This window comes from Rhinoderma darwinii, chromosome 2 (genome assembly GCF_050947455.1).
Source record: "Rhinoderma darwinii isolate aRhiDar2 chromosome 2, aRhiDar2.hap1, whole genome shotgun sequence".
Taxonomy (NCBI): Eukaryota; Metazoa; Chordata; class Amphibia; order Anura; family Rhinodermatidae; genus Rhinoderma; species Rhinoderma darwinii.
In genome coordinates, this window is record NC_134688.1 from 252374785 (window position 1) to 252397909 (window position 23125).

Genomic DNA, 23125 nt, shown 5'->3' on the forward strand with positions numbered 1-23125 from the left:
CTCCGCCTCCTTATGAGGTTCCGGTGACGCGGCGCAATCTTAAGTCGGCTTACTTGCATGCCGAGGTCGTGTCGGAAAAACTGTTTAAAGAAGTTTCGTTGGGTCGCATGGCGGGGCCATTTTTTGAGCCGCCAATAAAGGATTTAGTGGTGTCCCCATTGGGTATTGTGCCAAAGCGAGAGCCTAAAAATTTTTGTTTAATTCAGCATTTATCGTTTCCCAAGGGCTCGTCGGTGAATGATGGGATTGATCACGAGTTGTGCTCCGTTGTGTATACATCATTCAACAAGGCGGTGGGGCTAGTTCGCGCGGCGGGGCCCGGCGCGCTATTAGCAAAAACCGACATAGAGGCGGCTTTCCGGTTGTTGCCCGTTCATCCAGAGAGCCAACGGTTGTTGGGTTGTTTTTGGAATGGGGCTTTTTATGTGGATAGGTGTCTTCCGATGGGGTGTTCCCTTTCTTGCGCGTATTTCGAGGCATTTAGTAGCTTCGTGGAATGGGTAACGAAGGAAGTAGCCGGGGTCGACTCTTTGATACATTACGTGGATGATTTTTTGTGCGTCGGCCCGGGGGGTTCGCCTATTTGCCGTAATTTGCTTCATTCATTGCAGACGGTTGCGAGGGATTTTGGGATCCCCTTGGCGCCAGAAAAGACAGAGGGCCCGGTATCTACCATTGTTTTTTAGGAATTGAAATTGATTCGGTGGCAATGGAGTGTCGTCTTCCTGCGGATAAGCTAAGGTCATTGAGTCAGGAGGTACGTCGGGCTTGTAGGTTGAGAAAAATTACGTTGCGCGATCTCCAGTCGCTGCTGGGGAGGTTAAATTTCGCTTGCCGGATTATGCCGATGGGGAGGGTTTTTAGTAGACGTTTGGCGGCTGCGACGGCGGGGGTTCGTGCGCCACATCACTTTGTGCGGCTCAAGGAAGAGCACCGGGCTGATCTGCAGGTTTGGGACGATTTTCTGGGTCAGTATAATGGTCGCTCGCTATGGATGGCTCCAGCGCAGGATACGAGCGACTTAAACATTTTTACGGATGCGGCTGGAGCAGGTGGGTTTGGAGCGTACGGGGGAGGTCCTTGGTGTGCGGTTAACTGGCCGGCTAGCTGGGTGTCCAGTGGACTCACGCGGAATCTGGCCCTGCTCGAGCTGTTCCCTATCGTGGTGGCGGCAACCATTTGGGGGGACAGGCTCAGGGATAAGAAGGTCCGTTTTTACTGCGACAACATGGGGGTGGTGCTGGCCATTAATAACATCACTGCGTCCTCTCCTCCGGTAGTTCAGTTGTTGCGACATTTAGTTTTGGTGTGTTTGTCTTTGAACGCGTGGGTGGTGGCGGTACATGTGCCGGGGGTACGGAATTGTATCGCTGATGCTCTTTCTCGCTCGCAGTGGGATCGATTTCGTCAATTGGCACCGGGAGCGGAGCATCTCGGTTTGGCTTGTCCGGAACATCTCTGGGATCTGGTTTCGGTCCCGTAGAGCGATTGGTGGAAAGGTCATTGGCACGTACGACATGGAGTGCTTATTCTGCTTGTTGGAAGCAGTCGGATGAGTGGGTAAGAGAGTTGGGTAACGTCAGCACGGATCAAGACAGGTTGGTGGCACTTTTGTACTGGTTGGGGGACGCCTGGGAGGCAGGGTTTTCGTTGGCAAAGGTCAATCGTTTCATTTCTGCGTTGGCTTTTGGTTTTAAGTTGCGAGGCTTTCGGGATGTGTCTAAGGAATTTCTAGTGGAACAGGCTTTAAAGGGTCTGCGTCGAGGTAGGGTCGAAGCGGATTGTAGAAGGCCCGTATCGTTTTCTCTCCTCATCTCTTTGGGCGTATCGCTAGTGTCTGTCTGTCGTTCTTCGTCCGAGGTTGTGTTATTTCAGTTAGCATTTTCCTTAGCGTTTTTTGGGGCACTTCGAATTGGCGAGTTGGTTTCACCTAGTACCAAGCGGGCAGGTGGGTTGAGACTGGAGGAGGTGAGTCCATATGGGGATAGACTCGAGGTATGGTTGCGGCGGTCAAAAACTGACCAACTGGGTAAAGGAAAGCGGATAGTTTTGTTTGCCCTCCCGGGATCGGCGATGTGCCCGGTCGCTTGCATGCGTGCTTTTAAACCACAGGTGGGGTCGCCCAAGTTGCCGTTGCTATGTCACAAGGATGGGTCATTCTTGTCCAGATATCAATTTGGCGCAGTATTTAAAAAATGCTTGGCGGCGGTCGGCGTCGCGGCGGTCCCTTACTCATCTCATTCCTTCAGTATTGGCGCAGCAACCGAGGCGGGGCGCTGGGGGCTGGATGATGAGGGGGTGCGGCGCATTGGCCATTGGGAGTCCAACAGGTTTAGGTCCTATGTGCGCCCCCATTTGTTATGAGTCACGTTGTTATTGGGTGAAAAAGTTTGTGTGCTTGTATTTAACTTTCTTTTCCGTTTCAGATCAGCTTCCGTGTCTTGTGTGGTTGTTGGGCCACTCTTACGTGCATTGGGGGGCTTTGAGGGCGGACGTCCGCCCTGACGGTCGCCAGCTGCGCATTTCGCGGCAGGATGCGGTTCTGCATTGGCTGGGATTTAGAGGTATGTTGTGGAGCAGGGTGTTAGCGGAATTTCAGACATACTCTCGGCTGGATAGGGTTCCAGAAGTCTTGGTGTTGCACGTGGGGGGAAATGATTTGGGGGTTCGCCCCTTTCGTGAGTTGGTGCGGGATATCAAACACGATATGTTGTGTTTGTGGGTTTCTTATCCCGGCTTAGTAATAGCGTGGTCTGACATTGTTCCAAGGAAGCATTGGCGGCTGGCTAGGTCAGTGGAGAGGGTCAATAAGGCTCGCATCAAAGTAAATCGGGCGGTGTCCCATTTTGTGGCCAAGAATGGGGGCATTTGTGTGCGGCACAGGGATTTGGAGTCAGGAGTGGGGAACTACTGGAGGAGTGATGGGGTTCATCTGACCGAGGTTGGGATTGATCTGTGGAGCCTGGCAATAGCAGAAGGAATTGAAAGGGCGGTGGTGGTGTGGCGGAACTCACAGGCTTAAGGTGGTCAAGGCCTGTTTCGCTGTGGCGGGGGGAGTCCTTGAGGTCGGTCAGTACGAAATGGTGGGGGGGTCGCATCGGGGGTATGCGTCCCCCAAAAAAGGTACATGGTTTGAAGACTTCATAGGGTGTTATCCCTTTGAAGTGGTCTTCTGGTGGTTGGAGCCATTCTGCAGAGGTGAGCGGTGCCTCCGAGCTGGTTTACGGCTGGAGGTAATGTGTTGGTGGTGTTGCAGATGTCTAACTCGAGGTAAAAAGCATATCTAAAAAATGGCTTCAAGGACTTCCGCTGCTCGGATTAATGTTAACGTTAATTGTTATTTATGATTCTGACCCATGTTGGGTCATGTGAATTATTAGGAGGAATTCTCTGGTTGGATTCCTAATTAGTTATCCGAATGTTTCGGATCAAAATTGCATTTTAAAAACTGTGAAAATTAATAAACGGCTGCTGTGGCCATTTCACATCCAACCTCGGTTGTCACGTGTCTTTTTCTCAAAGGTAGGGGTGGGGAAAAAGAAGGGATAAGTGAAGGTTCAATAACACACGACTCTACTTAGGCAAGTCATGGACTTTGTTTCCTTCTGTGCTAATTGTGCCCTAAACAAGTTTTCTCATTCTAAACCTGCTGGTCTGCTCCAACCTCTACCGGTGCCTGTCGCTCCCTGGCAACACATGGACTTTATCACTGACCTTCCCCCTTCTGCTGGATGTACTACAATCTGGGTAGTAGTGGACCGTTTCTCCAAGATGGCACATTTTGTTCCTTTAACAGGCCTTCCTGCAGCTCCTCGTCTGGCAGACCTGTTGATCCAACACATCTTTCATCTACATGGACTAACTCTTCATATTGTTTCTGATCGCGGTGTACAGTTCACATCTAAATACTGGAGAGCCCTGTGTTATATTTTAGATGTGAAGCTGGACTTTTCTTTTGCCTATCACCCACAGTCTTAATGGTCAAGTGGAAAGGATCAACCAAATACTAGAAAATTATCTCCGTCATTATGTCTCTGTCCAACATGACAACTGGGTACAGCTTCTGCCTTGGGAATTCTCACACAACAACCATACAAGTGAGTCAACTGCTTCCTCTCCGTTCTATATTGTATACATTTTGCACAATTTACTTATTAGTTTCTTTGTAATCAGGTACTGTGCTAAGCTCATTACCATTCACTGACTTTATGCATTTTATGTGACATTGCTATTTTTGGGTAAAGCCCTAATTTATACACTTTTGATATTGTTTATTTTTTAAACTCGTAATTAATTTCATATATATATATTTTGCACTATTATGTTGGTGATTTACACTATGTAATAATAATTTGAGTTTATTTACATATTACAGTGAAGGAAATAAGTATTTGATCCCTTGCTGATTTTGTAAGTTTGCCCACTGTCAAAGACATGAACAGTCTAGACTTTTTAGGCTAGGTTAATTTTACCAGTGAGAGATAGAGTATATAAAAAAACAAAAACTGAAAATCACATTGTCAAAATTATATATATTTATTTGCATTGTGCACAGAGAAATAAGTATTTGATCCCTTTGGCAAACAAGACTTAATACTTGGTGGCAAAGCCCTTGTTGGCAAGCACAGCAGTCAGACGTTTTTTGTAGTTGATGATGAGGTTTGCACACATGTTAGATGGAATTTTGGCCCACTCCTCTTTGCAGATCATCTGTAAATCATTAAGATTTCGAGGCTGTCGCTTGGCAACTCGGATCTTCAGCTCCCTCCATAAGTTTTCGATGGGATTAAGGTCTGGAGACTGGCTAAGCCACTCCATGACCATAATGTGCTTCTTTTTGAGCCACTCCTTTGTTGCCTTGGCTGTATGTTTCGGGTCATTGTCGTGCTGGAAGACCCAGCCACGAGCCATTTTTAATGTCCTGGTGGAGGGAAGGAGGTTGTCACTCAGGATTTGACGGTACATGGCTCCATCCATTCTCCCATTGATGCAGTGAAGTAGTCCTGTGCCCTTAGCAGAGAAACACCCCCAAAACATAATGTTTCCACCTCCATGCTTGACAGTGGGGACGGTGTTCTTTGGGTCATAGGCAGCATTTCTCTTCCTCCAAACACGGCGAGTTGAGTTAATGCCAAAGAGTTAAATTTTAGTCTCATCTGACCACAGCACCTTCTCCCAATCACTCTCAGAATCATCCAGATGTTCATTTGCAAACTTCAGACGGGCCTGTACATGTGCCTTCTTGAGCAGGGGGACCTTGCGGGCACTGCAGGATTTTAATCCATTACGGCGTAATGTGTTACCAATGGTTTTCTTGGTGACTGTGGTCCTAGCTGCCTTGAGATCCTTAACAAGTTCCCCCGTGTAGTTTTCGGCTGAGCTCTCACCTTCTTCAGGATCAAGGATACCCCACGAGGTGAGATTTTGCATGGAGCCGCAGATCGATGTCGATTGACAGTCATTTTGTATGTCTTCCATTTTCTTACTATTGCACCAACAGTTGTCTCCTTCTCACCCAGCGTCTTACTTATGGTTTTGTAGCCCATTCCAGCCTTGTGCAGGTCTATGATCTTGTCCCTGACATCCTTAGAAAGCTCTTTGGTCTTGCCCATGTTGTAGAGGTTAGAGTCAGACTGATTAATTGAGTCTGTGGACAGGAGTCTTTTATACAGGTGACCATTTAAGACAGCTGTCTTTAATGCAGGCACCAAGTTGATTTGGAGCGTGTAACTGGTCTGGAGGAGGCTGAACTCTTAATGGTTGGTAGGGGATCAAATACTTATTTCTCTGTGCACAATGCAAATAAATATATATAATTTTGACTATGTGATTTTCTTTTTTTTTTTTTATATATATAATCTATCTCTCACTGGTAATATTAACCTAGCCTAAAAATTCTAGACTGTTCATGTCTTTGACAGTGGGCAAACTTACAAAATCAGCAAGGGATCAAATACTTATTTCCTTCACTGTATATTTCTATCACATTATAAGAATTGTTATTATAATAATTTTTTTATTTAATGAAAGTGATTATATTTCACCCTAACACCCCCTTATTCTTTTATTGTCTTAGTGACTTATATTTCTATGGATGAGGATTTGTTGTAATTTAGAATAATACATATTATATTCTTTTACATCACTTTTCTTTGGTATCGTGTGACCTCTAAATCTATATATAGTACACACTATACTTTGAATATAACATGAAATACCTCGGGTTGTGCATTGAGCGTCAGGTGATCTCTCCCAGAGTTTTTTGCTCTGGCTGTCAATTATACCTGTGCAGTTTCTGGAGCCGCGCGTGCGCAGTATGGTCTTGACGTCTTGGGGCTTTGCTCAAGTGATATTTCGCTTGGCACGCATGCGCCGCCGATAAGGCATCTCATTGGTTCTTTACACATCACTTGACTAATCTCGCACTGTATTTAAACTGTTCTATCAACACTGCTTTAATACCCCTTGATAAAGCTAACCACGGGAAACGCGCGTCAGGGCGCATTCTTGGCATACAGGATACAGGAAACACGACTAGTATGGGTAAGCTATTTTATCTACAATTGTCTATACACTTATCCTTAGGAGACACTTTCCTCTTTAAAGTGTGAGGGGTCACTCCCTCTATATGACAGTGCATATAGATTCTCACAAACATGTTATTCAATGTGATTTACTGAGTAGCACGCACGTAATACTTATAGTACCGCTTCATCTCCTCTATAGACTTATTCTGCATGCACAGCGTGTATCTTATACATATGCTCTGTGTAAAACTTTATAATTATAGTTAACCCTGATATGGTGCACTAGCCCTTTGTATATGAGACTCTGTTGCTATCTTTATGTGTTATTGCTCTGTATGTAGCCCATATACAGTTATTGATTCAAATTCTATATGCAATATTCTATTTGCAAAATTTTAATAAGTGTTATTTAATAAAATTGTGATTTATTTTCCCTACTTTTTGAAATACTGGTAATAGTATACGACTCCTTTCTTTGTGTATACACTACCGTTCAAAAGTTTAGGGTGACTTAGAAATTTCCTTATTTTTGAAAGAAGAGCACAGTTTTTTTCAATGAAGATAACATTAAATTAATCAGAAATACACTCTATACATTGTTAATGTGCTAAATGACTAATCTAGCTGCAAACGTCTGTTTTTTAATGCAATATCTACATAGGTGTATAGAGGCCCATTTCCAGCAACCATCACTCCAGTGTTCTAATGGTACATTGTGTTTGCTAACTGTGTTAGAAGGCTAATGGATGATTAGAGAACACTTGAAAACCCTTGTGCAATTATGTTAGCACCGCTGTAAACAGTTTTGCTGTTTAGAGGAGCTATAAAACTGACCTTCCTTTGAGCTAGTTGAAAATCTGGAGCATTACATTTGTGGGTTCGATTAAACTCTCAAAATGGCTAGAAAAATAGAGCTTTCATGTGAAACTCGACAGTCTATTCTTGTTCTTAGAAATGAAGGCTATTCCATGCGAGAAATTGCGAAGAAACTGAAGATTTCCTATAACGGTGTGTACTACTCCCTTCAGAGGACAGCACAAACAGGCTCTAACCAGAGTAGAAAGAGAAGTGGGAGGCCCCACTGCACAACTGAGCAACAAGACAAGTACATTAGAGTCTCTAGTTTGAGAAATAGACACCTCAAAGGTCCTCAACTGGCAGCTTCATTAAATAGTACCCGCAAAACGCTAGTGTCAACGTCTACAGTGAAGAGGCGACTCTGGGATGCTGGCCTTCAGGGCAGAGTGGCCTTCAGGGCACAGATTTGTACAAGGTAAAAGGGATTTTGAATAAGGAAGGCTATCACTCCATTTTGCAACGCCATGCCATACCCTGTGGACGGCGCTTGATTGGAGCCAACTTCATCCTACAACAGGACAATGACCCAAAGCACACCTCCAAATTATGCAAGAACTATTTAGGGAAGAAGCAGGCAGCTGGTATTCTATCTGTAATGGAGTGGCCAGCGCAGTCACCAGATCTCAAACCCATAGAGCTGTTGTGGGAGCAGGTTGACCGTATGGTACGCAAGAAGTGCCCATCAAGCCAATCCAACTTGTGGGAGGGGCTTCTGGAAGCATGGGGTGAAATTTCTCCCGATTACCTCAGCAAATTAACAGCTAGAATGCCAAAGGTCTGCAATGCTGTAATTGCTGCAAATGGAGCATTCTTTGACGAAAGCAAAGTTTGAAGGAGAAAATTATTATTTCAAATAAAAATCATTATTTCTAACCTTGTCAATGTCTTGACTATATTTTCTAGTCATTTTGCAACTCATTTGATAAATATAAGTGTGAGTTTTCATGGAAAACACAAAATTGTCTGGGTGACCCCAAACTTTTGAACGGTAGTGTATATATAAGTGCAAAGTTTCTATTTAATACTTGGGAGGTGGTAATCTGGATTTAAAGACACCTAGCCCACTAATAACCGTCCTGCTGAGACCTATGTGTATGATATTGTATACAGTCAGCATCCATGAGTTTCTCTTCCGGTGCCAACTATGTCGAAAGTGCCTGCTGCCAATTCTTCATTCTGGAGTTTTATTCACGTCTGGCAACAAACCAAGTCCACCATCCTTCAAGCAGTTGATCGCATGAAAGCATATGCCGATAAGAGGAGAATGGTTCCTTCTTAGTTTCTCCCTAGAGTCAAGGTCTGGCTCTCTTCAAGGAACATTCATCTGAATATCCCTTGCCACAAATTCGCTCCCTGGGCTTGATTTTTGCGGGACGAGTTGTAGTTTTTTGTAGCACCATTTATTTTGCCACATAATGTACTAGGAAACGGGGAAATAATTAATTGTGGGGTAGAAAATGAAAAAAACAGCGATTCCTCCATGGTTTTTTGCGCGCCGTTTTTACGGAATTCACTGTGCAATTAAAACAACATGTTAACATTATTCTGTGGGTCAATACGATTATGTATGACTACAAATATATATCGTTTTTTCTATATTTTACTACTTTTACAAGTAAAACTCTTAAGTGTAAAAAAGAAAATTTATTTTGTGTCGCCAAATTCCGAGAGCCATAACTTTTTTATTTTTCTGTTGATTAAGTGGTATGAGGGCTTATTTTTTGCGGGATAAGCTGTAGTTTTTAAAAATAGACATTCTGGCGTTTACATTTTGTTTTTGTTCACCGTTCACCGTGCGGGTTAAATAATGATATATTGTAATAGTTCAGACTTTTACGGACACGGCGATACAAATTATGTTTATTTATTTATTTTTTTACTATGCTCTAGGGGGAAAATGGGAAAAGGGTTTTTTTTTTACTTTTTTTTTATTTTTTACACAAAAAAAAACCTTTATTTAACTAATTTTTACTTTTTTTATTAGTCCCACTAGGGGACTTCAACCAGCGATCGTTAGATCGCTTACACTATATACTGCAATACTAATGTATTGCAGTATATCGTGATTCTGACAGGCATCTATTAAGCCCTATTTAAATGCTGCGGTTGCTATTGACCGCAGCATTTAACGAGTTAAACGAGCGGGATCGCGCTCGAGCGCGATGCCCCTCGTTACTCTGAAGTGTCGGCTGTAACATACAGCCGACACCCACATCGTATGGAGCGGGTTCACTCCGTGAGCCCGCTCCATACTTCCCCTACCCGGCTATGACTTAACTGTATGTCATGTCGGGAAGGGGTTAATAAAATATAAACAAAAAGTTTATTTATTAGTGTTTTTGTCACGTTCTAATTTTTACTGTGTTCAAAATGTACTTCTCTATGGGGGCTGACATTTTTCTTTCATCGATTAACGACACATACAGAGATGGAATAAGGCACACACAACCCCATAGAGAATGCGCCGCTCCCACACAGACCAAAACAAAGCTCGTTCGCAGAGCGAAATCCGGCGCCATTTTCATGTGGACCGGAAGCCGCTGCCGAACAGTAAGATGACGACTTCTGGCCGCGGCTTCCGGCCATATGTTCAGGCGCAAGGAATAGGAGCGTAGACCAGCGGAGGCAGGTAATCTATGTTCGTGTATGTGATGTGTGTATTATGTTTGTGTGATACTGTCTGCTGAGCCCCGTATCTAATCCTCCTACACTGTGCAGTCGCTCAGAAAATGGCGGCACACAGTGTAGGAGGAAGATTCAAACCCTTCCTTCTCCTGTCACTAGCCAAAAGAAGGGAGGGGGGATTGTGTGAGGACACTAGAGGAGAGTGTGTCCACCCCAAATTTGCATAATAAATCAATGAGGTTGCTTTACCACAGTGACGATGCTGCAATTTTGGGAACTGCTCCCTCTAGTGCCCAGCACATGGAAATGTTATAAATTAGAATCTAATTTATAATATTTCCTGACTTGTGAAAAAATTGAAACAATTAAAACAATGTGTAATCACTCAAATACTAATTGTTTAACTGAAAAAAAGAAATTTTTAAAGCGACACATTCCCTTTAAGTCTGTGGTCCCGAACCGTTACAGCAAATCCCCTGGTTCTGCAGTTGCTCCTAGCGGTTATTCTTACACCTTTGAGGTAAAGGATATCCTGGACTTTAAGAGAGCAGGAGGAAAGACTTTCTTTCTGGTGGACTGCAAAGGGTTTGGTCCTGAGGAGAGGTCTTGGGAGCCTGAAGAGAACATTGATGCTCCAGCTCTGATTAAGAAGTTCCTTTTACACTCTGGACCTAAGAAGAGGGGGCATAAGGGGGGTACTGCTGTGCCTGCTGACCTCCGGCACACCCTACTTACCGGCAGCTGCGACCGCAGGACACACTCTTCATTCCGGCTTCACCCTCCCCAGAGACGTCGGCACACGCAGCTCCAGCTTCCCCACTGAATTCTGTAGGGTGCACGCGCTCGTTCATGGCCTTAGAGAGCCAGCGCGTGCACCTGTGCAAAGTTCCCTAATCAATCCCTAATACATCCTGGACTTTAAAAAGTGCTTTGCCCTTCCTCTCCTTGCCTGAGCGTTGTTGTGTCTGCCCATATTAGTCTTTGCAAATGGTCCCTTAGTTGTATCCTGTATCCAGTGTTCCTGTTTCCTGTATCCCGTATCCAACAATTTTGTTTGATCCAGTGTGTTATCTAGTGTCGGAGTCGAGAGAGTCATCTGTGCCAAGTGTCATCTGTGCCAAGTATCATCTGTGCCAAGTGTCATCTGTGCTAAGTGTCATCTGTGCGAAATGTCTTCTGTGTCAAGGGTCATCTGTGCCACGTGTCTGCTATGCCACGTGTCTGCTACGCCTACTTTCTACCACCACGCCGAGTATTTGCCAAATCATCTATCCAGGTACTCTTGACCTAGAGACTATTATTGACTTTTGCTTGGTCAGCTGCTGCTCTGCTACGGCGGAGCGGCCTAGTGGGTCCACATCCCCACAGCCGTGACATATATATATATATTGTGTGTGTTTTCATTTTAAAAATTAATAATTAGTACAAATGAGAGATTTTTCTTAGCTTTTTTTTTTTTATAGACCAAATTAAATCAATTGTTTATAGTAATTAAGTTGTCTAGTACAACCCACGGGGCATGGAGGGCTATTAGAGATCCATTATTTTGCTCTATCTTTCCTTGCCATACTCCAAGCCTCTGCTATTGCCTCTTTCATGCTCTTAATTGCCCTTACCTCTAACATATCATTCCAAGAGGCATAATAATTGGTATTCTGACCCACAATTTAATTGCGCAGGTCTGCTATGATATATTTCTGATAGAATTTTAAGCATCTTTAAAGCAAATGTATTAACCCAGCATTCTCCAGAAATACATTTTAGCAAGTTGTTCCTGCCATAAAGAAATCTACCACAAAGCTCAAGATTTCGATTAGTTAAAAAAAAACTGCAATCATATAAAGCCCCTATTTGTGTGGTCATTCTTTCTCTTATAGAAATTGCAATCTGAGAAAGAAAGCTATTAGTTTTAATTTTGCAATGACTAAAAAATTATTAGTTTTTGTTTTGGTTTTGTTGTTTATTATCAGTAATATTTTATAGAATTAATATTAATACATAGCAGAATGTTATAGTACTTTAAACACTTATCATATCATATTATGCAAAGAACTTCAAGATCCACTCATACCTAGCATAAGTATTTGGCTTACGAATAAGAAAGAGAATCAAGTATTTGTTTTACGTCCATATGCCTTTTATATTATCCAGATTTCTGAAGCAGCTATTGCAAATTCCATTTGTCCAGGGTGGCTTATAAAGTGTATAGAACATGCATGAAAATGGGATTCGGTTTTTTTGTGTTACTTTATGTAGCTATAATTTCATAAATTATAGGTATGTGAATAAAAAAATGACTTGACTGCGATGTATCTGTTTATCAATTATGTAAATTGATCTAAGTGCTCCGACTCAGTCATGTTTCTCTACAGGTTCTCTCATCTACCCGGCTATTTTTGCTAAATTACCATCTATTTTCCTTTGCCTGCTTCAACTGATGCTCGCAAAGCTTACCTGACCTCAACTGACCACCCCAAACCTGTTTTAAGGAGAGACAAAGCAGATTCCTCACCTGCAGCAATGGTTTAGCTGCCTAGCATTTCCACTTATAATGCAGACCAAAAAATGCAATTAAAAAATTGATTATAAAAGTGATCCATCGAGCGCAGCAGCCCCTATGGTCTTATGATTGCTTCGAAGTTCTCGGGAGCTGGACCCACACAGATCACATACTTATCTCTTATCTCTGTGATATGTCATCAATCACTATAAGTATAAAACTCATTAAGGTGAGCATACATAGACATAATTGGCATAACTATGAGGGATTCACGAGAAAAAATAAAATTTGTTTTTAGTGGTAATTTGGTTTCTAGTAATCCTCCATGACAGTACCACAGGAGGCTGGCTCAATGCCCTAATAGGGACAGAAAACACAAAGAGGTTACTATCCCCTCCCCATCTCCATCCATCAGTGTATTTCAAATAACTAAACAGGCAAATGCTCAGTCAGATTTATTTACACGAAAGGATATATAAGATACATGCTGTCATGGAGGATTACTCGAAACAGAATTACCTGTTAGAACTAATTCTATTTTCTTAATACATCCCCATGACAGCACCACAGGAGAATGCAAAATAATGATTCTACCTAGGGAGGGACAATTGCTTGAAAAATTTCCTCCTAAAGATACTTTTACTGACATTAAATCGAATCTGTAGTGTCTTGAAAAGATATAGACCAAGGACCAGGTAGCAGCTTTGCAGATCTACTTGATGGGGGCATTAGACTTCTCAGCCCAGGTAACTGATACAGCCTGAGTGTAATGGGCTCTAATCTTTTCTTTTAACTCTTGGGCTGCAAAAGCTTTATAGAGTCCTTTTTTGATCCAGTTAGAAATTGTTGTTTTTCACACTTCCCTTTCTTTATTGGTACTCTAAAATTTGACAAATACATTGTGGTCTTTTCTCAGAGGTTTCGAGAATTATTCTGTGAACATCTAAAGTATGAAATTCTTCTTCTTTGATTAGAAGGATTTTGACATAAAGACAACAGGATGATGTCTCGTGACATATGAAACTCTGAGACCACCTTTGTATGAAATGAAGGGTCTAGGAGCAGGATAATCCTATCATCCAGTATTTTCAAATAAGTTTCTCTAATGTACAAAGCTTGAATTTCACCTACCTTTCTGGCTGTGGTGATAGCGACAAGGAAGGCCGCATTCCATGATAGCCTTCTGAGATCTCAACCAGTTGATGGTTCAAAGAGAGACATAGATAGACCCTTAAAAACAATATTGAGATCCCAGGAAAGAAAAAGATTAAATGTTTTTGGAGTAAGTCTGCTAGCTGCTTTCAAAAAACATTTCACCCAGCGATGGTTGGCAAGAGCTTGGTAAATGTTTTTATTTAAGACTGAGATTTGGACCTTGAATGTACTTGGCTTTAACCGTTTCATAAGCCATGTTTGTAAGAAATCCAGAATTTTGGACACCTCTGGGCGAAGGGAATCTAGTGAATAATTGCCATACCATGAAACAAAATTTCTCCAAACCTTGGTATAGATTGCATCAGTATTTTTCTTCCTAATGTTTTGGAGTGTGAAAATAACCACATCCGACAGACCACTACCGATTAAAATTAGGCTTTCAGAAGCCAAGCAGCCAGCTGTAGTTTTTGTGGGTTCCGAGTGATAAATTGGACCCTGGTGCAACAAGTCCTGAGTGACTGAATTAGAGGGTTTTCCAACTTTAGACTGTTTAGCAGCACAAACCAGGCACCTTTTGGCCATAAGGGGACTAATAGAATTATTTTGACTCAGGGAAGACATTGGAGGAACCTTGGAATTATTCTGGGATGCAAACAGGTCTGCTTTGTGATGTCCCCAATTTTCTGCTATTATTTGGAAAACTCTGTCTTTCAGACTCCATTCCCCTGGATTTAAATCTTTGCGACTCAGGTAATCTGTTTTAACATTCAAGGATGCTTTGATGAATTGCTGAGAGCAATAGTAGTCGGGTCTCTGCCCAAAATGATATTTTTGTTGATAGAATTTGTAGATTCTTTTGTTTGATGCCCCCTTGATGGCAAAGATGAGCCACTGTTGTTATATTGTCCAATATACACTGACATACATAGCTCTTATCAGATGCACTGATACTTTTAGGACTTCTAAGGCTGGGTTCACACAGAGTTTTTTGACAAGTTTTTTGGTGCGGAAACCGCTCCGCAAAACTCGCCAAAAAATGGCCGAAAATGCCTCCCATTGATTTCAATGGGAGGCGGGGGCGGTTTTCTCCCGCGAGTGGTAAAATCGGCTTGCGGGAGAGAGATGGGACATGCCCTATCTTCGCGTGATTACGCCTCTGACCTCCCATTGACAATGAGAGGCAGAGAAAGTGTATTTCACGGCGTTTTATGCCTGCGGCGCTCAATGGCCGCGGGCAAAAAACACAGCGAAAATCGACGTGCGGGCAGAGGAAAATCTGCCTCAAACTTCCAAACGGAATTTTGAGGCAGATTTTCCACCTGCAAAAAACTCTGTGTGAACCCAGCCTAATACTGCATGCAGTTCTTCTCAAAAGTTTGATGAGAGTTGCAGCATCAACTAAGGCTAGGTGTCCTGGAAGGATTGGTGTAGAACAAGGGCTCCTCATACTCTTTTGCTGCCATCAGTGATTAAGGTTACTACTGGAAACTGGTGCCAAAGAACCCCCTTTTTAGACATTTCTTCTTCTCTAAGAACAAGGAATTCTTGTTAAAATTAGAGCTTGTAGAAGACTTGCATGGCTTTGACACCAAGCAACCGCTTGAATACATACCATCAGAGGGCCTCTGTCAGGGACACTTGTGTCTGCTCTTGGAAGAAAGATATTTTTCTTGTGATCCAAAGCTTTTTGTCTTGTGGGACAAAATACATCTGAATGTGGAAATCTAATAGGGTCGTCAGAAAAATCTTGCTGGTTGAGGGAAGAAAATCGGACTTTTCGTGGTTTATTATCCAATCCAGGTTTTCCAGTGTCTGGCGAGTCTTCTCTAGAAGAATAAAGAGAAGAGTTGCTGATGAAGCTATTACCAGGAGATTGTCCAGATACATAAGAAGATGTTGATGTTCTTTCTACTGAGAAATGCAATTACCTCTGCCATACAATTGGTCAATCTTCAGGGAGCAAAAGATATTCTGTATGGTGGGGATTTAACTTGAAATTACAGATCTTTTGATTTTAAATGATTGCAAATGTCAGAAACTTGTGATAAAGAGGATGAATGGGTATATGATAATACGCATCCTGAAGGTCGATTGTAGAAATCAGCAGTCTAGTCTTTCCCTCTCAATAGAATGCTGGACTTTATTGACTCCATTTTGAACTGATGATAAATTACATATTTGTTTAAGGGTTTTACATTTATTATAATTCTGAAAGGCCTATTTGGTTTCTCTACAAGGAAAAGGTGAGAATAATAACCAAATCCCTGTTCAGCATTTGAAACTGAGGATATGACTTTTATCAGTAGGATTTTCTGAGGGCCTATTTTCAGTGCTTATTGAAGAACTGTAGAATGCAACCTGGTTATCAGCAATTTTGTAGGAGGATAGGTAGAAAATTCTACTGTGTAGCCTTCTTTTATCGTCTTTAAAATCCATTAGTTGGATGTTATATCTTCCCACTGATCGTGAAATCTTAAAATTCTTCCTCCCACAGATTCAGCATCATTGTTTGCCCTCATTGGATCTATTAGGGTTAAGTAAGATGTTCCTCCCTCTGCCTCCTTTGGGGTAGCTCCATCCAGGGCGGATGGCGCCCTGTGCGGGACTCTCTATTGCCGCCCCCTACACAAACCAAAAATTAACCATATATATATAGACACGCACATACTGGAACATATATACTGTACATATATAAATACATATATTTAGACATACAGGCAAATATACATACACACATCTGGAATATATACATACAGGTAAATATATAGACGTACAGACACATATACACACACACACACACACACACACACACACACACAGGCAGATAAATACACAGACAGGGACATATACAAATACATAAAAGGCACATATATACAAGCACAGACACATTCACAAACAGACCCATATATACCCAGTACAGATAATGTCGTAGATTTCACGTGCAGCCCTATGTAACACCACAGATAACACACACTTATAACTGAGTACAGATAATGTAGTAGATGTCACCTGCAGTCCTATGTAACACCACAGATAACACACAGTAATAACTGAGTACAGATAATGCAGTAGATGTTGCCTGCAGTCCTATGTAATACCACAGATAACACAGTGATAACTTTCTGAGTACAGATAATGTAGTAGACGTTACCTGCAGTCCTATGTAACACCACAGATAACACAGTGATAATTTTCTGAGTACAGATAATGTAGTCTATGTTATCTGCAGTCCTATGTAACACCACAGATAACACAGAGTGATAACTCTGAGTACAGATAATGTAGTACATGTTACCTGCAGTCCTATGTAACACCACAGATAACACACAGTAATAACTGAGTACAGATAATGTAGTAGATGTTACCTGCAGTCCTATGTAACACCACAGATAACACACAGTAATAACTGAGACGAAACACGTGTCGGGGTTGACACCAGGGACGGCAATTGTCACGATGGGTATGAGTTCCTCCTCAGCATGTGTATTTTTTCTTAGCAAAAAGGCTTTTTCAGGACTGTAAACCCATTCTCACACTAAGTGTTTTATTGGTGCCTGTCAACATAGCTTTTTGCCCTGATCTTGCACCTCTGATATGTTTCTACTTGGTCTAACTTAGCTACGTGTTTTGCTCGCGTATAGTACTATTGCCTTGTACATTTGGCTTTATTCAGGGGTATTGAGTTACACTCATTTTTCCATATTTAATTTATTCTCTCATTCGAATTATAATAATAATTAAATTCCTTGCTGAACATGTTCTCTTGCCTGATAATATATCAGAAATATATATATATATATATATATATATATATATATGTACTGTATACAAATTGTAATACACTGTTAATCTATTTCTGTGTTCAAATTATGTCGCCTATTACTCATGTATTTGGATGTATTATGTATAATTAACCTGGTTGTCTTTCTGCACTGTGGAAATCATCTCTGTTTTTAATAATATTTTATTGTAGATGAATTCAATAAAGTTTATTTGTTTTAATACTATTTTGGTGTGTCAGACTCCAAACTTTAGGTTTTGCTAACACCACAGATAACACAGAGTGATAACTCTGAGTACAGATAATGTAGTACATGTTACCTGCAGTCCTATGTAACACCACAGATAACACACAGTAATAACTGAGTACAGATAATATAGTAGATGTTACCTGCAGTCCTATGTAACACCACAGATAACACACAGTAATAACTGAGTACAGATAATGCAGTAGATGTTGCCTGCAGTCCTATGTAACACCACAGATAACACAGTGATAACTTTCTGAGTACAGATAATGTAGTCTATGTTATCTGCAGTCCTATGTAACACCACAGATAACACAGAGTGATAACTCTCTGAGTACAGATAATGTAGTAGTGTTACCTGCAGTCCTATGTAACACCACTGATAACACAGTGATAACTCTCTGAGTACAGATAATGTCATACATGTTACCTGCAGTCCTATGTAACACCACATATAACACACAGTGATAACTTTCTGAATACAGATAATGCAATAAATGTTACCTGCAGTCCTATGTAACACCGCTGATAACACAGTGATAACTCTCTGAGTAAAGATAATGTCATAGATGTTACCTGCAGTCATATGTAACACCACATATAACACACAGTGATAACTCTCTGAATACAGATAATGCAGTAAATGTTACCTGCAGTCCTATGTAACACCGCTGATAAAACAGTGATAACTCTCTGAGTACAGATAATGTTGTAGATTATAAATATACCCAGAGACACATATAAACACACACACAGAGGCATATATATAAGGGCAGCAGAGTATATAAGGGGCAGCAGGGTATATAAGGGGCAGCAGTGTATATAAGAAGCAGCAGAGTATATAAGGGGCAACAGAGTATATAAGGAGCAGCAGAGTATATAAGGGGCAGCAGGGTATATAAGGGGCAGCAGGGTATATAAGGGGCAGCAGGGTATATAGGGGGCAGCATGGTATATTAGGGGCAGCAGGGTATATTGGGACAGCAGGGTATATAAGGGGCAGCAGGGTATATAGGAGGCAGCAGGTTATATAAGGGGCAGCAGGTTATATAGGGGCAGCAGTGCATATAGGGGGCAGCAGAGTATATAAGGGGCAGTAGGATATACAGGGTGCAGCACGATATATAGGGGCAGCGGGGTATATAGGGGCTGCAGGGTATATACGGGCAGCAGGATATATAGGGGCATCAGGATATATAGGGGCAGCAGGATATATAGGATATACACACAGAGACACACAGACACTTACCATCTCTCCATGCTGACAGGATCACAAGCTTCGTGCAGGACAGGCTGTGGGCAGAGCTTCCTCCTCTTCTCTTGTTCCTCGGCTCTTAGTCCATGTGTGTAACCAAAAACAGAGCACAGAGTAGAGGCAGAGCCCTGTGGCACACCCTACATGCTTGGGGGGGGCAGCACCCTGTGTGCTCGCACAGCTCGCACACCCCTAAGGCTCGCCCTGGGTCCATCTTCCTGTTTTAGCTTTTCCTTTGTATTGTTGAGGTTGATTACGGGTTGGACAAATATTTTTTAATATTTTTTGGTTCAGGTACAGCATTGTTCTTCTCAAGTACATATACATACTTGTCTTGAAAGGAAATAATGCACAGTTTAGATTTTGAGAAAGTGTCTCCACTCCACATCTTTAGCCATAAGGTGCGCCTAGCTTTATTGGACAAACCAGAAGCTCTGGCGGCTACTCAAACAGACTCTGCAGAAGCATCTGCGAAAAATTTAGTAGCTCTGTGGAGAAGTGGGAGGGATGATAGGATTCCCTCTCTAGTGATACCTTCTCTTAGATGATTCTCTAACTGAGAACATGGATCTAACTACACACATGGAAGCTACATTAGTTTTTAATAATGCTGCTGAGGTATCCCAGTACTTTATTTAATTTATGCTTTTCTATCCACGGGGTCCTTTAGTTTAGATAAGTCCTCAAAGGGAAGTGTAGTTTTCTTTGCTACTTTAGCCACTTGGATGTTGATTTTTGTCATTTCCATCCAGGTTTTTATCTCATCACCTTTAAAAGGGAATCTTCCTTTTAGCTCCCCTGGAATAGTTCAACGCTTTTTTTTTTAGTAAAGTCCCATTCATCTTCAATTAAGTCTTGTATGTTTTCATGGATAGGAAATACACGTTTCTTACTTAATTTAAGATCCGCGAACATTTAATTTCAGTAGGATCAGAGTAGAAGGGAGCATCTTCTACCTCAGGCATGGTGGGAACAAGGAGAAATATTCATGTCCTGTCTTAGGTGAAGTATCCTCCAGTCAGGGCAACTTTTAACCGGTTGAGGACCGCCCACTGTATATATCCGGCGCAGGTTTAAGCTTGTTTTCCCTGTAACCGGGGATGCTGAACTGCGCCTGTTACATTGAAAAAGTATAATGTAAAAAAAAATATAATGAATAAATAAAGTCCCCCAAAGGTATTTTCTGACCTTTAAGGGACAGACCTTAACAGGGACGGATTACCATTAGGGCAATCTGGGCAAGTGTCCAGGGCCCGAGGACGGAAGGGCGTCCAGTTCACCACCCTGGTTCTCCCAAACCGGTTGTTAAAATTACAGCCGATTCAGAGAACTGGGGTGAGGCGGGACCTCTCACCCAATTGTTTTTGCATCCTTAGCACGCAAAAACAATTGATTACTATTGCGCTGGCGAGACGGGAACTATCAGCTCCCACCTCGTCATTCGGCACTTTAACAATGACTCGATCGGCGTGATGACGTCATTATGCCGATTGCGCCGTTACCTCCGGATGACGCTGCCTGGTTACTGACCAGTGTATTGTCACTGGAGGACGGCGTGGGGACAGCGTTGGGGGCAATATCTACAGCGGGCACTATTTACAATGGGCAATATCATCAGGGGGCATTGTGACTGGCACTATCTACAGGGGGCATTGTGACTGGCATTACCTACAGGGGGCACTATCTACACTGGGCAATATCTACAGGGGGCATTGTGACTGGCACTATCTACATGGTGCATTGTGACTAGCATTATCTACAGGGGGCATTGTGAATGGCTTTTTCTACAGAGGGCATTGTGACTGGCACTATCTACAGGGGGGATTGTGGCTGGCATCTACAGGGGGCATTGTGACTGGCATTATCTACAGAAGGCATTGTGACTGGTGCTATCTACAGAGGGCAGTGTGACTAGCGCTATCTACAGAGGGAAGTGTTACTGGCATTATCTACAAAGGGCAGTGAGACTGGCATTATCTACAAAAGGAAGTGTGACTGGTATTATCTAAAGGGGGCATTGTGACTGACATTATCAACAGAGGGCAGTGTGACTGGCATTATCTACAGAGGGCATTGTGACTGGCGCTATCTACAGGTAACATTGTGACTGGCGCTACCTACTGGTGGCATTGTGACTGGCACTATCTACAGGGGGCATTGTTAGTATGTGTGGTGTTTTACTTTACAGTGTTTGATACAATTTAATTCATGGGGACAGTGTATGGTACTATTATATTCAGGGGCACAGTGTGTAGCACTATTATATTCAGGGACATAGAGTGTGGCGCTATGAGAATTTGACCTTCGTTTATAGATGCGGAAATGTGAGGAAAGTGAATAGCCGAAGACATCTGAGTGGCAAACTCTTCAGAAATGGGCTGTAGCCGGGAGAAGTCATCCCAGAGGTCTGGACCAGATGGAAAAGAAAAGATAAAAAGAACTAAAAATAATCTGAGGTGTCAACTGTGAGTCACTCAATGTAAATGTTTATTCTCCCTGTGACTGATCAGTACTGTAGTCACTGTATGATCTTCAGCGAGATGATGGGTGTAACTTTCATTTTTGTAAAACAACAACTCCCAGCATAGACCTAATCATTGTTCAGGCTATACTGGGAGCTGTCGTTTTATGTCCAACAAACTTATATGGCAGGGGTTAAATTGAATTTGCAAATAATCTCTATGCGGAGCTGTATTTTTGCTGCTGCTGTATTTATGTACTGAGCTTTGTTCTGGTGCTGTATATATGTACTGAGCTTGGTTCTGGTGCTGTATATATGTATGAGCATGGTTCTGGAGCTGTATATATGTACTGAGCTTTGTTCTGGTGCGGTATATATGCATGAGCTCTGTTCTGGTGCTGTATATATGTACTGAGCTTTGTTCTGGTGCTGTATTTATGTATGTCAGGGTGTGGACCCATTGGGCCGTAACGCGTAGCGGGATAGCAGCTGGCCAAACAGGTATATGCAATGTCTATAGTTCTGAAAGGATACCTGAGGCGATGTAGACAGTAGCGGTGGTTTCAGGCTAAGATGAGGCTCCGGCAGTAGACAGACGCCCGGCGGGGTGCAACACAGTAGATGCAGCGGAGAGCACAACATAACTCCAACTCTTCAAGGCACAGAGGCACGGGATATAGGCTACAGGCAGCAGGAACGGGAAACACTGGGAACTGGAAAACACTTAGGAGACCAATTGCAAAGACAAACTAGGGAAACACAACAATGCTCAGGCAATGATTGGGAGGGCAGAGTTCCTTTCATAGTCCAGAGGCATTCTGGGCTATTTTGCAGCTATTCTGCATGTGCGCATACTGGCCCCTTAAGGCCGAGCACGCGCTGGCTCACACACCCTGCAGGAGCCAGTCTCAGAGCGTGGGAGTGCAGGCGTCTCCCAGGAGGGAGATGCCGCCCGGAATTCACTTGTCCATGGCCGTTGTCATCAGGGTGTGTCAGGACGATGGTCTGCGGCCATAGACGTTATACTGGGCTTTGTTCTGGTGCTGTATTTATGTACTGAACTTGGTTCTGGGTCTGTATATTTTTACTGAGCTTGGTTCTGGGGCTGTCTATATGTACTGAGCTTGGTTCTGGTGTTGTATTTATGTACTGAGCTTGGTTCTGGTTTTGTATTTATGTATGAGCTTTGTTCTGGTTCTGTATAAAAGCACTGAGCTTGGTACTGGGGCTGTATATATGTACTGAGCTTTGCTCTGGTGCTGTATATTTGTATGAGCTTTGTTCTGGTGCTGTATATATGTACTGAGCTTTGTTCTGGTGCTGTATTTATGTACTGAGATTTTTTCTGGGACTGTATATATGTACTGACCTTGGTTCTGAGTCTGTATATTTTTACTGACCTTGGTTCTGGGGCTGCATATATGTACTGAGCTTTTTTCTGGGACTGTATATATGTACTGACCTTGGTTCTGAGTCTGTATATTTTTACTGACCTTGGTTCTGGGGCTGCATATATGTACTGAGCTTGGTTCTGGTGTTGTATTTATGTACTGAGCTTGGTTCTGGTTTTGTATTTATGTAATGAGCTTTGTTCTGGTGCTGTATAAATGTACTCATCTTGGTTCTGGGGCTGTATATATGTACTAAGCTTGGTTCTGATGCTGTATATTTGTATGAGCTTTGTTCAGGTGCTGTATATATGTACTGAGCTTTATT

General features: G+C 42.4%; 1 protein-coding gene across 1 annotated transcript; it reads left to right on the forward strand.

Annotated features, from left to right (window-relative positions):
* The first annotated feature begins 1037 nt into the window (after positions 1-1037).
* Positions 1038-2364, forward strand: LOC142741803 (uncharacterized). The gene is made up of 2 exons (XM_075851136.1): positions 1038-1052; positions 1549-2364. The coding sequence occupies exons 1-2, from the start codon at positions 1038-1040 to the stop codon at positions 2362-2364; spliced, it is 831 nt and encodes a 276-aa protein (XP_075707251.1).
* The last annotated feature ends 20761 nt before the right edge of the window (positions 2365-23125 follow it).